This window comes from Theobroma cacao, chromosome 2 (assembly GCF_000208745.1).
Source record: "Theobroma cacao cultivar B97-61/B2 chromosome 2, Criollo_cocoa_genome_V2, whole genome shotgun sequence".
NCBI lineage: Eukaryota > Viridiplantae > Streptophyta > Magnoliopsida > Malvales > Malvaceae > Theobroma > Theobroma cacao.
This window is the reverse complement of record NC_030851.1, coordinates 7407709-7419748: the sequence shown is the minus strand read 5'-3', so window position 1 is coordinate 7419748 and position 12040 is coordinate 7407709. Positions and strand designations below refer to the sequence as shown.

Genomic DNA, 12040 nt, shown 5'->3' with positions numbered 1-12040 from the left:
ATGCTACTGTTTCTACTTATGTTGGCTCTTTTTCTTTCAATGTTTCTGTTAGTAATGTATCATTGTCAAGTTTATGGCATAATCATTTAGGTCATGTTAATTATATAAGAATGCATGATATGGCTAATTCAGATTTAATTCTTGCATTTGATAAAAATCATGATTTGTGTAAAACTTGCATGGTTACTAAAATCACAAGTAATTCATTTCTTAAAATAGAAAGAAACTTTAAATTGTTTGCATTAATACTTACTAATGTTTGTGATTTGCATAGAACACCATCTATTGATGAAAAGAAATATTTTGTGATATTTATAGATGATTTTTTTAGATATTGTCATGTTTATTTGTTGCATTCTAAAGATAAAGTTATGAAAAAGTTTAAAATTTATAAAACTGAAATTTAATTACATTCTGAATCATTTATTAAATGTTTGTGAAGTGATAGAGGAGGTGAAAACTATAATCCTATGTATTTTGAGTCCACCAGTATTATTCATGAAACTACAACTTCGTATGTACCACAACAAAATGATGCAGTAGAATGTAAAAATCAAGTTTCAACAAAAATGATCAATGTTATCCTTTCTAATTTTGGTTTATGAAAGGGGTGTTTGAGCAAAATTTTATTAATCGCTTGTCATATACTAAATAGAGTCTCGCTCAAAAAGAGTAAAATTACTCTTTATGAGTTCTGAAATAAAAAAAAAACCAAACCTTAATTATTTAAGAGTTTAAGGATATTGAGTAATAGTAAAAGTTACAGAATCAAAGAATAAGAAATTGGGTGAAAGTATAATTGAATGTCTATTCATAAGATATGTTGAACATAGTAAGTATATCGTCTCACGGTGACGAAACCCAATGATTTGTATTTTGTTAATTTAGTCATAAAATCAAGGGATGTTACCTTTGATGAGACAATGTTTAATTTAATCCTAACTCCTAAGACTTAAAGAACTAGTAACTGAAAGTGATAAAATTCTAGAAAATAGAAAATCAAATGATGAGGATATTATTGAACCTTGAACAAGTAAAAAAATTAGTAAAGTAAAGACATATGGATATGATTTTCTTATGTACTTAGTAAAAGGTACAAGAGACGAAATTTATGAACATTTATCTTATTGTTTTAATGTAGAAGATAAGGGTGATCCTCAAATTAACTTATAAGGACGTTATTAAATCTACATAAGCAGTTTGAAATACTCAGTGCTTGTTTGGCTTGCCTTTTTTTAACTTATCTGTCTATTAAAAGTAAAAGTTAGGTTAAATAGGATTTTAAAGAAAGCTTTTTAAAAAAAGTAGTTTTTTTTAAAGAATACATTTTTTTTAAAAAAAGCTTAAAGAAAAGCTTCAAATATGAGCTTTCTATTATCTTCTTTTGAAAACACACCAGTGTTTTAGAAAATATCCCTCTCTCTCAATCAATCTCCCTCTCCTCTCCCTCTCTTTGCAAATCACTCATCTCCNCTCCCTCTCTCTGCAAATCACCCTCCACTATTGAAAAATCATAATCTCCCTCTTCTTTATCTCTATCTATAAAGACCACTAGAAAAAAAAAAAAAAAGGCCTAGCAACAAAATAGCAAAATTTAAGATTCTTTTGTTCTTATAAAGATTAAGAGAAAAGAAAATCCAAAATTTAAAACTATATTTAGGTACTATTTAAAAGTTTTCTTTTTTCTTCATAAAAAAATCTAATACTATTACTATTATACAAGTTTAAAAGTTATTCCGTTTATTTATGAATTTATTTGATTTTTAACATCTAAAATCATATATAAACTCAAAACAAAATTGTTTCGCTTTGGTTTATTAGGTGATTGAAAATAATATGAATACCCTTTATGGTAATTTTAACTAAAATTGGAGCTTATATAATTTATTTTACCAAATAGTTTACTGAAAAATTTTAACTTAATTTTAAAAGCTATTATTTTTCATAAAAGCTTCATAATAGCTTTTAAGCTAAAAAAAAAGTTAAGCTAAATAGGCTCTTAGAATAAGTGAAGATGAAAGTATTAAAGATTTTTCTGAGAAGATCATGAAGTTAGTTAATCAGCTTAGGCTACTTGGGGAAGAAATGATTGAGAAGAGGATTGTCAACAAGGTACTGGTGAGTTTGCTAGAAAAATTTGAGTCCAAGATCTCTTCTCTTGAGGATTCAGAGGATATTTCAAAGGTTACCTTGAGTGAGCTTGTAAATGCCTTACAAGCACAGGAACAAAGGAGAGCTTTAAGGCAAGATGAATTTGTTGACAATGCCTTAGTAGCTAAGACTAAGAATCTGAAAATTTGTAACAGTGGCACGAGAAAGAATGACTGAGAAAAAAAAGGACAAAGACAAGAAATCTGGTGATGGTAAGGTTGGGAAGCAAGGATACAAATATCCTCTTTGTCCACGTTACAAGAAAAAAACTCATTCTTCCAAATTTTGTTGGTATAGGCCTAACGTGAAATGTAGGTCTTGTAATCAACTTGGACATGTTGAGAAAGTGTGTAAAAACAAAGCTTCTCACATTGATGAGAACGTTGTAGTTGTAAATCATACTGAGGTTTTTGATGAGTTCCTGTTCATGGGTAGAGAAGCTTGTGAATTAACCAAGAAAAGTGTGTGATTAATTGATAGTGGCTGTTCAAATCACATGACTAGTGATGAGAGTCAATTTACTGCTCCTGATATAAGTTTCAGAGCAAGAGTAGCGATTAGAAATTGAGTCTTTTTGAAGACTCTTGGCACTGGGATAATTGTTGTTGAGACTCAATCATGTAATAAGTATAATTTAAATGTCTACTTTGTTCTTGAAGCTGACTGGAATTTGCTAAGTGTTGGATAACTTACTAAAAGTCTTTATGCTCTTTTATTCAAGGACAAATATTGCACAATATTTGATCCAAAGGGAGATCAGTTGTTGACTGTAGAGATGAAGAACAAATGCTATCCAATTAACTGGAAGAATACATGTCATAAAGCCCTTTACAGTTCTGTTGTTGATTCTAAATTGTGGCATAAAAGGATGGGGCATATTAATTATGAGTCGTTGTAGAAAATGGCCTCACAAGAGCTTGTTGAAGGTTTGTCTAATATTACAAAGTTTGAACATATGTGTGGGACTTGTTGGTTTGGTAAGCAAAGTATACTTCCATTCCCAAAATAAAGGAAATGGAAAGCAACTTAGAAATTGTAACTTATTCACACAACTTTGAGAGGTCCAATGAAAACTTCATCTCTTAGTGGTAGTAGATTCTATCTCACTCCATTAACAATGTGTCCAGGTATAGCTGGATATATTTTCTTCAACTCAAGTCTGATGCCTTGAAAAGCTTTACTAAGTTTAAAAACTTAGTTGAAAACCAAGTGAACTTGACTATTAATCCTCTAAAAATTGACAATGGTAAGGAATATACAACTAGGGAATTTGAATATTACTTATCTTAGATTGGTATAACATATCAGCTTATAGTGTCTTACAGTCCACAACAAAATGGGACACTGATGGAGATGGCAAGGTATCTGTTATTCTAGAAAAGTTTTTCCTAAGTTCTTCTGGTCAGAAATTGTTAACACAACTAATTATCTGCTAAATTTGATATATACTAGATCATTAGCTTATAAGACTCCTTATGAGGCCTGGTTTGGAATCAAACCATTTGTTTCACATTTGAGAATATTTGGTTGTATGTGTTATGCAAAGATATTAGATGAAAAGAAAACAAAACTTGATGAGAAAAGTCTGTTAACCATTCATGTTGGCTATAGTGATGTTTCAAAAAGGTACAAGTTGTATAATATTGAGACTAAGAAGATTTTTATCAGTAGAGACACCAAGTTTGATGAAAAATCGAAATAGAATTGGGAGATATTGACAGTGGAGATTTATGAAAACTTGAATCAGATTAATGATCAAGTTATGAATGAAGTTCATCAAAAGGAAAACATTGAAGATAAAAATCTTACAGTGAGAGGTACAAGGTCTTTACAGGACGTATATGCAAGGTGTAATATAGCTATCATTAAACCTACAACCTTTAATGAAGCTGTAAAAAATAACAAATGGATGCAGACTATGCAAAATGAAATGAAAATGATTAGGAAGAATGGTACCTGGATCTTGGTAGATAAACCATTTGATCAACACATCATTGGGGTGAAATAGATCTATAAAACAAAGCTTAATGTTGATGGATCAATTAACAAATTTAAAGCAAGACTTGTAGTAAAGAGATACTCTTAAATCTATGGTATTGACTATTAGGAAACCTTTGCACCAGTAAAGAAATACTCTTAAACCTTTGCACTATTAGGAAACACAATCAAATTACTTACTGCTTTGGCAACTTAAGAAGGTTGGAAGATCTGCCATCTTGATGTCAAGTCAACCTTTCTCAATGGATATCTCACTGAAGATATTTATATTCAGCCACTAGAAGGCTTCATTAGTCTAGCAACATAAGAGAAACTCTGCAAGCTTGTTCAAAGCTCTATATGGACTGAAATAGGCTTATAGAGTATGATCAAATTAACTGTTTTCTCACTTCAAAAGGTTTTTAAAGGAGTGCTAATGAACCTACTCTGTATGTTTACAACTTTAATGATTCAATTAAGTTGATTATATCTTTATATGTTGATGATTTGTTAATTATTGGTTCAGATGAGTGTTTTAAATGATTTCAAAACTTAATTGATGAGAGAGTTTGAAATTCAAACTTGGGGGAAATGCATTACTTCCTTGGCGTACAATTCATTTAAGATTTAGATTACATTTGCATACATCAGAGTAAATATGCAAATGAGTTACTGAAAAAGTTTGACATGGAGAACAATGAAGCAATTGAGACTTTACTAGCTTCAAACTGTAAATTGAGCAAGGAAGATGAGGCTCCTAAAGCTATAAGCTCAACATATAGAAATATCATTGGTAGTTTTTTGTATTTGACAACTTCAAGGCCAAACATTATGTTTACTGCAAGTTTGCTATCTCAATTTCAGTAGAATCCATTTTAGAATCATTACGCAGTTGCTAAATGTGTACTAACATACATCAAAGGCAAAATTGAGTATGGCTTGAAGTTTGAAAGGAAAGAGAGTAATGAAGAGATTGGTTATTGTGATAGTTTAGGCTAGTAGTGTTAATGATTCCAAAGCATAATTGGCTACGTTTTCACATTTGGGAGTGCTTTTTTTTCTTGGAATTCTAAAAAGTAGAAAATGGTAGCTCGATCCTCTATTGAGGTTGAATATATAGCAACAACAACAATTACAAATCAAGCTATTTGGATTTAGGAAGATTTTGTTTGATTTGAGGTTTAATCAAAAATGAGGGAACTACTATATTCATTGATAATCAGTCTGTAATCTCAATTGCAAAAAATCCAATTCAACACGATAAAACCAAGCATAGTAAAGTCAAATTTCATTCAATCAGAGAGCTGTTAAAGATGAGGAAATTTCAGCTTAGCATTGCAGTATTGATGATCAGATTACTAACATATTCACTAAAGGCTTGAACAAGAAAACGTTCATTCTTTTGAGGACCAAGTTGGGTGTGTGCAAAACAAAACCTAAGAAGGTGTGTTGAAGGGTCGAGTTTGGTTCTTGTGTCAAAGCTTCACTCTGGTTCTTTAATGGAGTTTCGTGGGAAAGGTATTTTGAAAGAAGAAGGAAGAAAAGCACGTGTTGTTACAAGTGTCCCATTTAAATAGTGTTACTGTTTAATTTCTTTTGTAATGTCATTTTATATTTACTTTTTTAACTTATCGCGCACCCAAGCATTTGGTTAATTGGTTGGTGTATGAGCTCTCTTCTTAAAGAGTAGGGTTCAAATATCCCTTCCCTCAATTCCAAAAAAAAATCACTGTATTTTTATTTTGGTAAAATATACTGATCCCTCCTAAGTTTTGACAATAATTCCACGTTGGTCATTAGTATTCAAAATAGATAGTTTGCCTCAAATGTATAAACGACGTTAACGAGCAAACGTGAAATATCTAAAATACTCTTATTCTTTCTCCATTATATTCCTTTCTCTTAAGCCGACCGGCAAAGCTCCTTTACGTCGATCGTGAGAATGCTAGATTATACCCTTCCAGCGTTCCCTGCCCTCGCAAGAATGCCCGATCTGGCACTCTTCGACCATATTTGGCCATGAAAGCTCTAAATCTAGCGTTTCCATGGTTGGATCTAGTCAGGGAGTGCTAGATTGAACCTTTCCAACACGATCGCTCTCGCCAACGCTCCCTAGTGTTGTGAGAATGCCAAATTTGGTGCTTCCTAGTTGGCCAGATCTAGCATTCTCGCTACCGGATTTGGTCAAGGAACGTTCGATCCAACATTCTTGCCGCTAGATCAGTCAGGAAACATTCAATCAACACTTGCTATGTCGTAAGCCATTGTTGTAGCCATTGTCGTCGTTTGTCATTGTCGTTGTCCATGGTGGAGAAAATTTAGTGAAAGAATGCTTAGGTAGAGGGAGAAAGAAATCGTAAAAATGAAAAAAATTGTATTTTATATAATAGTAATTTTAAAATTAATAAATGATAAAAAAATTTTAAAAATATTATCACACTATCAATCTAACGAAATCATTGATGATTGACTAACGGTAGGACTTATATATCTAATGAAAAATATTCTTTTAAAATTGATTGTTTATTTTTAAATATTAATAAACTCGTGTAAAATTATGATAAAATCTTAATAAGATTAAGGTATTTTACCTTTTATCTTTTATTACTGGTCGTTAGCATTATACCTGTCAAAATGAGCTTGAATCATTGGGTCGGTCTATTTTTTATTTAATATGAGATAGGCTGGGTTTGAAAATTTATGCCCATATTAAAACCGGGCCTAGATGGACCAGCTCACCAAATTAGTGGGTTGAGGTGGGTTGGGGCGGGCCAACCCTATGGGCTAAAAAAATTAATAATTTTAATTAATTTAATAATTTTATATATTTAACTATATAAAATTAATAATTTAGTTACTAATAATATTACTTATTTTATATATTTCAATGTGCTTAATCTTTACTTATCAAATTAATAATTTTAATTTATAAATTAAATCATAAAATAATTTATTAATAAAAAATTTATTAAGTAAAATTATAAAAATAATTTTTTTTGTAAAAAAAAAAAAATAGACTGACTCAACCCAATTCATGAATTAACAAGAGATGGGCTGAGTTGAGATTTTGATAATCCATATAAAAAATGAATTGATTCGATCTAATTCATATTTTTTTAACGCACAAGGATATGGTAGCTCATATTGACAGCTCTAATTAGCATTTTCTATTTCTTTGATTGTAAAAGTCGAGCTGCCAGCATGTGTCCAATTGTTATTGGCTGCTTGAATGCTTGGTGTTGAAATCGCTGTTGGGTCTTGGTAATTGAATGAATGGCCAAGTGTTATGTTTCTATTGGCTTTCTTCTTATTCTTCTGCATCTGTAGGCAGACTATTTTAAATGCCGTACTGCACCTTTTTTCTTGATTGCACCTTTTTTCTTGATTGTCCATTTTTCTCTTTCTTCCACTACTTTCTTCTTCCTTTGAGCTTGAATATTTTGCAGCTGTTCATCTTTTTTTTCCAGAAAATTCAACATATATCAACGTCAAATTGACTTTCATGAGTACAGTTTGAGCTCCACTGATATATTTACTTGTGAAGTTCATATTATTCAAGGTTTATTATCTAAATGATACTGGACTAATATCCCACGTATAAAGGCTTTTTTATAGCAGGTTTATTTGTTGAGTTTGTTCCCACTTGTTTTATCAAATTATATAATTAGTTCTTGTATTTTATAAAAAAAAAAAAGATTCAATTTTTATATGATAATTTATGTAAATTGAGTCATTGTATTTTTTCAATCTATTAATTTTAATATCTAATTCTAACTCTGTTAAATTTTTATCATTAATTATGTTGACATGACATTTTTATCAAATTGACGTAATATTTACTGTTGACGTAACATTAATTATGTGATGATGTGATATTGATTATGCTGATACAGTAAAAATATTGACATGATAATTATCACGTGACATATATTAAAAAATCAATCAGGCAAGCAAAATCAACATTCACTGTTTAGAAAATGGCATTAGATAAATCGTCAATTCGAAGGAAAAACAAATAAAAATTTGGATGCAAGAAATCTCAAACATATACAAAAATATATTTTTCTTTTTCAAAACAATAATTAAAGGGAATTACAATTCCTTTTTTAGCCCGAAATAAGAAATATTACAAAATTTAGATCAAATTGAAAAACAGGAAAGTGGTTATATCTAATCAAAGTTTTTTCTCTATTTATCTAAGGAGGCTTGAAACTGTCTTATCTGAAGGGACTTGAAAAATGAATTGGGATTGGGATTTTAGAGAAGGAAAAAGAAAAAGGAGATTTTTTCTATTTTTGTGTTATCTTTGTCAGAAAGAGGTTCCCTTTCTCCAGAGTACTTCGAAAATCATGAAAGGGAAACGCATCTGTTATCCTTATAAAAGCCATTCCAACGGGCAAGAAAAATGAAGCAAAGCTTGTAAAGAAGGACACCAGAGGCAATAAAGGGCTTGATAAATCAATCAATCAAATTATTAAGTTGTTTGGCAATATATCCAATGTGCTTGCTAGTTTTGCTTTTTGAGCCAGCAATTGATTCTACTTTGACCATGCCTTCAGCTAAAGATTGGTGGAAGGGTTTAGGTTGAAGCAAAAGATTCTCTAAACTTCAAGCCTATGGGTATGGCTCTGATTTCTTGCCAACAGAAGATGTGAACATGGCTCTCATAGGCAATTGGTTCTGTGTGAAGGTCTTTTGCAGCCATCCTGATTTTGTTGTTGTTACAAGCGTTGGGTTGTGTCTCCTCTTGCTAGGAGACTTTTGTATGGATTCCTGTATTTGCAATGAAATTACTCTTACTTCAAAAAAAAAAAAAACACTGAAGGATTGAATTAGTTTATTAATATTTGTACCGTTTCAACAAGCTATTTGTAACATTTATTTTTTATTTAGAAGTAATTAAAATTTTAATTTCAAAATTTTTTTTAACAATTGTTATATCAATATTTTTGCCACATCAACATGTGCTATGTTAGTAGTTTCGTCATATTAGCATATAGTTAATGTCATGTCAATAAAAAATATCACATCAATTGATTAAAGTATTACGTCAATATATTTAATAGAGAAAATTTAAAAATTTGGAGTTAAAAAGTGAAATTAACAAATTAAAAAAATATAAAGACTCAATTTATAAAAATTATCATTTAAGAACTAAATCTATATTTTTTATAAAGTATAGAAATTAATTGCATAATTTAACTTTTTTTTCTGTTGTCTTTCTTTATTGAGAAAGAAAATAAAGCAAGAAAAATTTTGGTTTTCCTTTTGTCGTTTTTTATTTGGGTTTGAATCTAATGCTCAATTTATTTTGTCTTAATTCCATGGTGCTTTTCCCTGTCATATTATTCAATTGTTTATCCAAAATATAACGGGAAAACAATGGATCAATTAGTGCTTATAAGAAAATTAAAAATGAATCAAAGATTTGCTGAAACCACAAGAATTAACAATAGCAGCAATGAACCAAAGGTTTAATTTCTTTTTCATATATATAATATATACGTTGATAATCATACATTTAAAGAGCACTTCAAAAGAATGAGTTAAAATCAATTACATCTCTAAGAATCATAAAACAAATAACAAATACCTTGTTAAGAAATCAAGAAATAGCCAAATCACTTGTCCCTCTTCTCATTGTTCTTAGCCCTCATCCGATTGCCCCAGGATATTTCCTTTTGTTCCATACGGTAGCTGGACCTCCTTTTTAACTCTTGAATTTGTTCCTGCCACCTGATTCTCGAATAGTGATCTGCAAAATCGGCCCTGAATTTTCCTTCAAAATTCCTGGAACTCAATATGCAGTCATACTCTTCACGCAACACAGGATCTGACAGGGTCTTATAAGCCGCATGCAATTGAACAAACATCCTCGTTGATTCATCTTTCTTGAAAGGATGACATACGTCAGGGTGATGTTGAAGACCCATGGTTCTGTAAGCTTTCTTTATCTCATCAATGCTTGCCTGGTTCGAGTTCAGAGAAAGAACCTTATAGAAGTTGGTGCTCTGATCCTTTTCACAAGCTCTGCAGGAAAAAGCAGTCAAGATGGGTTTCCCTTGAGGTTTATGAGATCTTACATGGGAAAGAAATGGTTTGGCATCGCTCAGGCTTGAAGCGAAGGAACAATTCATGGCAATGACCCAAATGTGGAATAGACAAGAACTGAAATGTGTACACAGCCCACGGGTGGGTAGTTCAAGGCTTCAAGCAAAGTCAATGCATAAGGATATGTATATATAGTAAGGAATGTAACATTTATGCGACAGTTTGAACCAGTTTGAACACTGCTCTTAAATATACTTTTGCCGCAAGAAAACAAACCGGTGACTCCAAAGTTTAACGCGTTTTCTTCATGGTGAGCATTGGAATTTTTTTCCTTAATCCGCATTTGGTCAACCCTGAATTGTTTTTAACTAAAAAGAACTGCTGGCTCTTTGTGGCCGGAACATGTTTTACATTGTTTAATTTCTACTTTACTAGCTATCTAGAAGCCAAGTTGAACTTAATTTGACGCTAATTTGGATACGTAATTAAATGTATCTAGTTATTCATACTGAAATATAGAGTAAAGTTTTGTTCCCAGTGGCCAGCTACCTATGAAAATAAGTTGGGAACTGGTTATTTGCGAAATAAAATGCTGCTTGCCTATTCCATTAATAGACTTTACTTTATCGGTATATGAGGTGAACACAAAGTTCGTGCTCCACCTGTGCAAGAAATTCTTAGCTTCTTTTAGGTACCAAAATTTGTTGTTGTCTTTTTAACATGGAATAATGTATATTATATTCACAAGTTTCTGAGCGGATGTTATGCATACAGTTCTTGCCACAGGATATACATAGGATTACCTACCAGAGGATGCAGGACCGAGTTCTCCCAAAGCAACAATCATTAAGAGTCAACAGAGTCCTTATTGGGTCAAAATGTATCATATTTAGCGCAGAAATAAATGACTACTTGGTTGATTCCTAAAACATGGAAGTGGTGACCCTCTATATCTTTTTGGACGACACTACCAAAGTGACCAAATTTTCAAATTGCCGGCCTGTATCTAGTCAGACCCTTCTCAAATGACCAAATTTTCAACCTTTTCACCTAGTTGTTTTTGCTATAGAGTATGAAAATAACGAATAGAAATCATCTCATTCTTCTTAGTCATTTCTTTCAAATAACTTTCAAGGAAGTACGTACAGTCTGCATACTCTTAATATGTATAATAATCCATATCGACTTGAGGAACCTTCGTGGGATCAGCGACGAGAGCCCAGCTAGTCATTCCGCGTACACTCCATCAACAGAAACCCAAGTAAGAAGCGCGGTTTCTTTAGTGTCAGTATCACCAACTGATGCAGATGAAATTTTTTTCCAAGGAATGGTGGGATTCTAGGGTCACGGACAGGATGATAGTACTGAGGTTTTATCAGTGGTAGGATAATATCTGGCGGGTGCGTGTGTTTTGAATCTCATCCAACGGATATTGAGGAATCTTAGCCATATCATATGTATGATATATTCACGAGGCGATTTTTGTACCTATAGAAATGGATTATCACTCACTTTTCATGTTATAAATCTTTTGGGTTCAGCTTGAAGCCTCTTAACTAATGATATAGAAGCCTTCGTGAGAGTACTATCACGTGTGTTTTGTTACGATGTATCATGGTAATAAGACGCAAACAGGAATGTATAAAGACTCTCTAAATTGAAATGGGCATCAAGGAATGACCAAAGCCCAAAAGAGCTTTAAGGAGGAGGTTCTAGGCTGTATATAGCAAATGATCATCTTACTCAACAGGTTACCCTATACTATTCAGGAAAGGTGAGGCCTTGAACATATAAGAATAATCTATTAAAGTTCAGTAGAAACCTGAGGAGATTTTGAATGTACACAAGATGAGACGACATA

General features: G+C 31.8%; 1 protein-coding gene across 1 annotated transcript; it reads right to left on the bottom strand.

The window, feature by feature from the left end:
- Positions 9603-10387, bottom strand: LOC18608328 (chaperone protein dnaJ 20, chloroplastic). The gene has a single exon (XM_007042953.2). The coding sequence runs from the start codon at positions 10263-10265 to the stop codon at positions 9750-9752; it is 516 nt and encodes a 171-aa protein (XP_007043015.2). The 5' UTR covers positions 10266-10387; the 3' UTR covers positions 9603-9749.

Bases quoted from the DNA above. Each gene is read 5' to 3' on its own strand.
- LOC18608328 (XM_007042953.2), bottom strand. From the start codon at position 10,265: ATGAATTGTTCCTTCGCTTCAAGCCTGAGCGATGCCAAACCATTTCTT.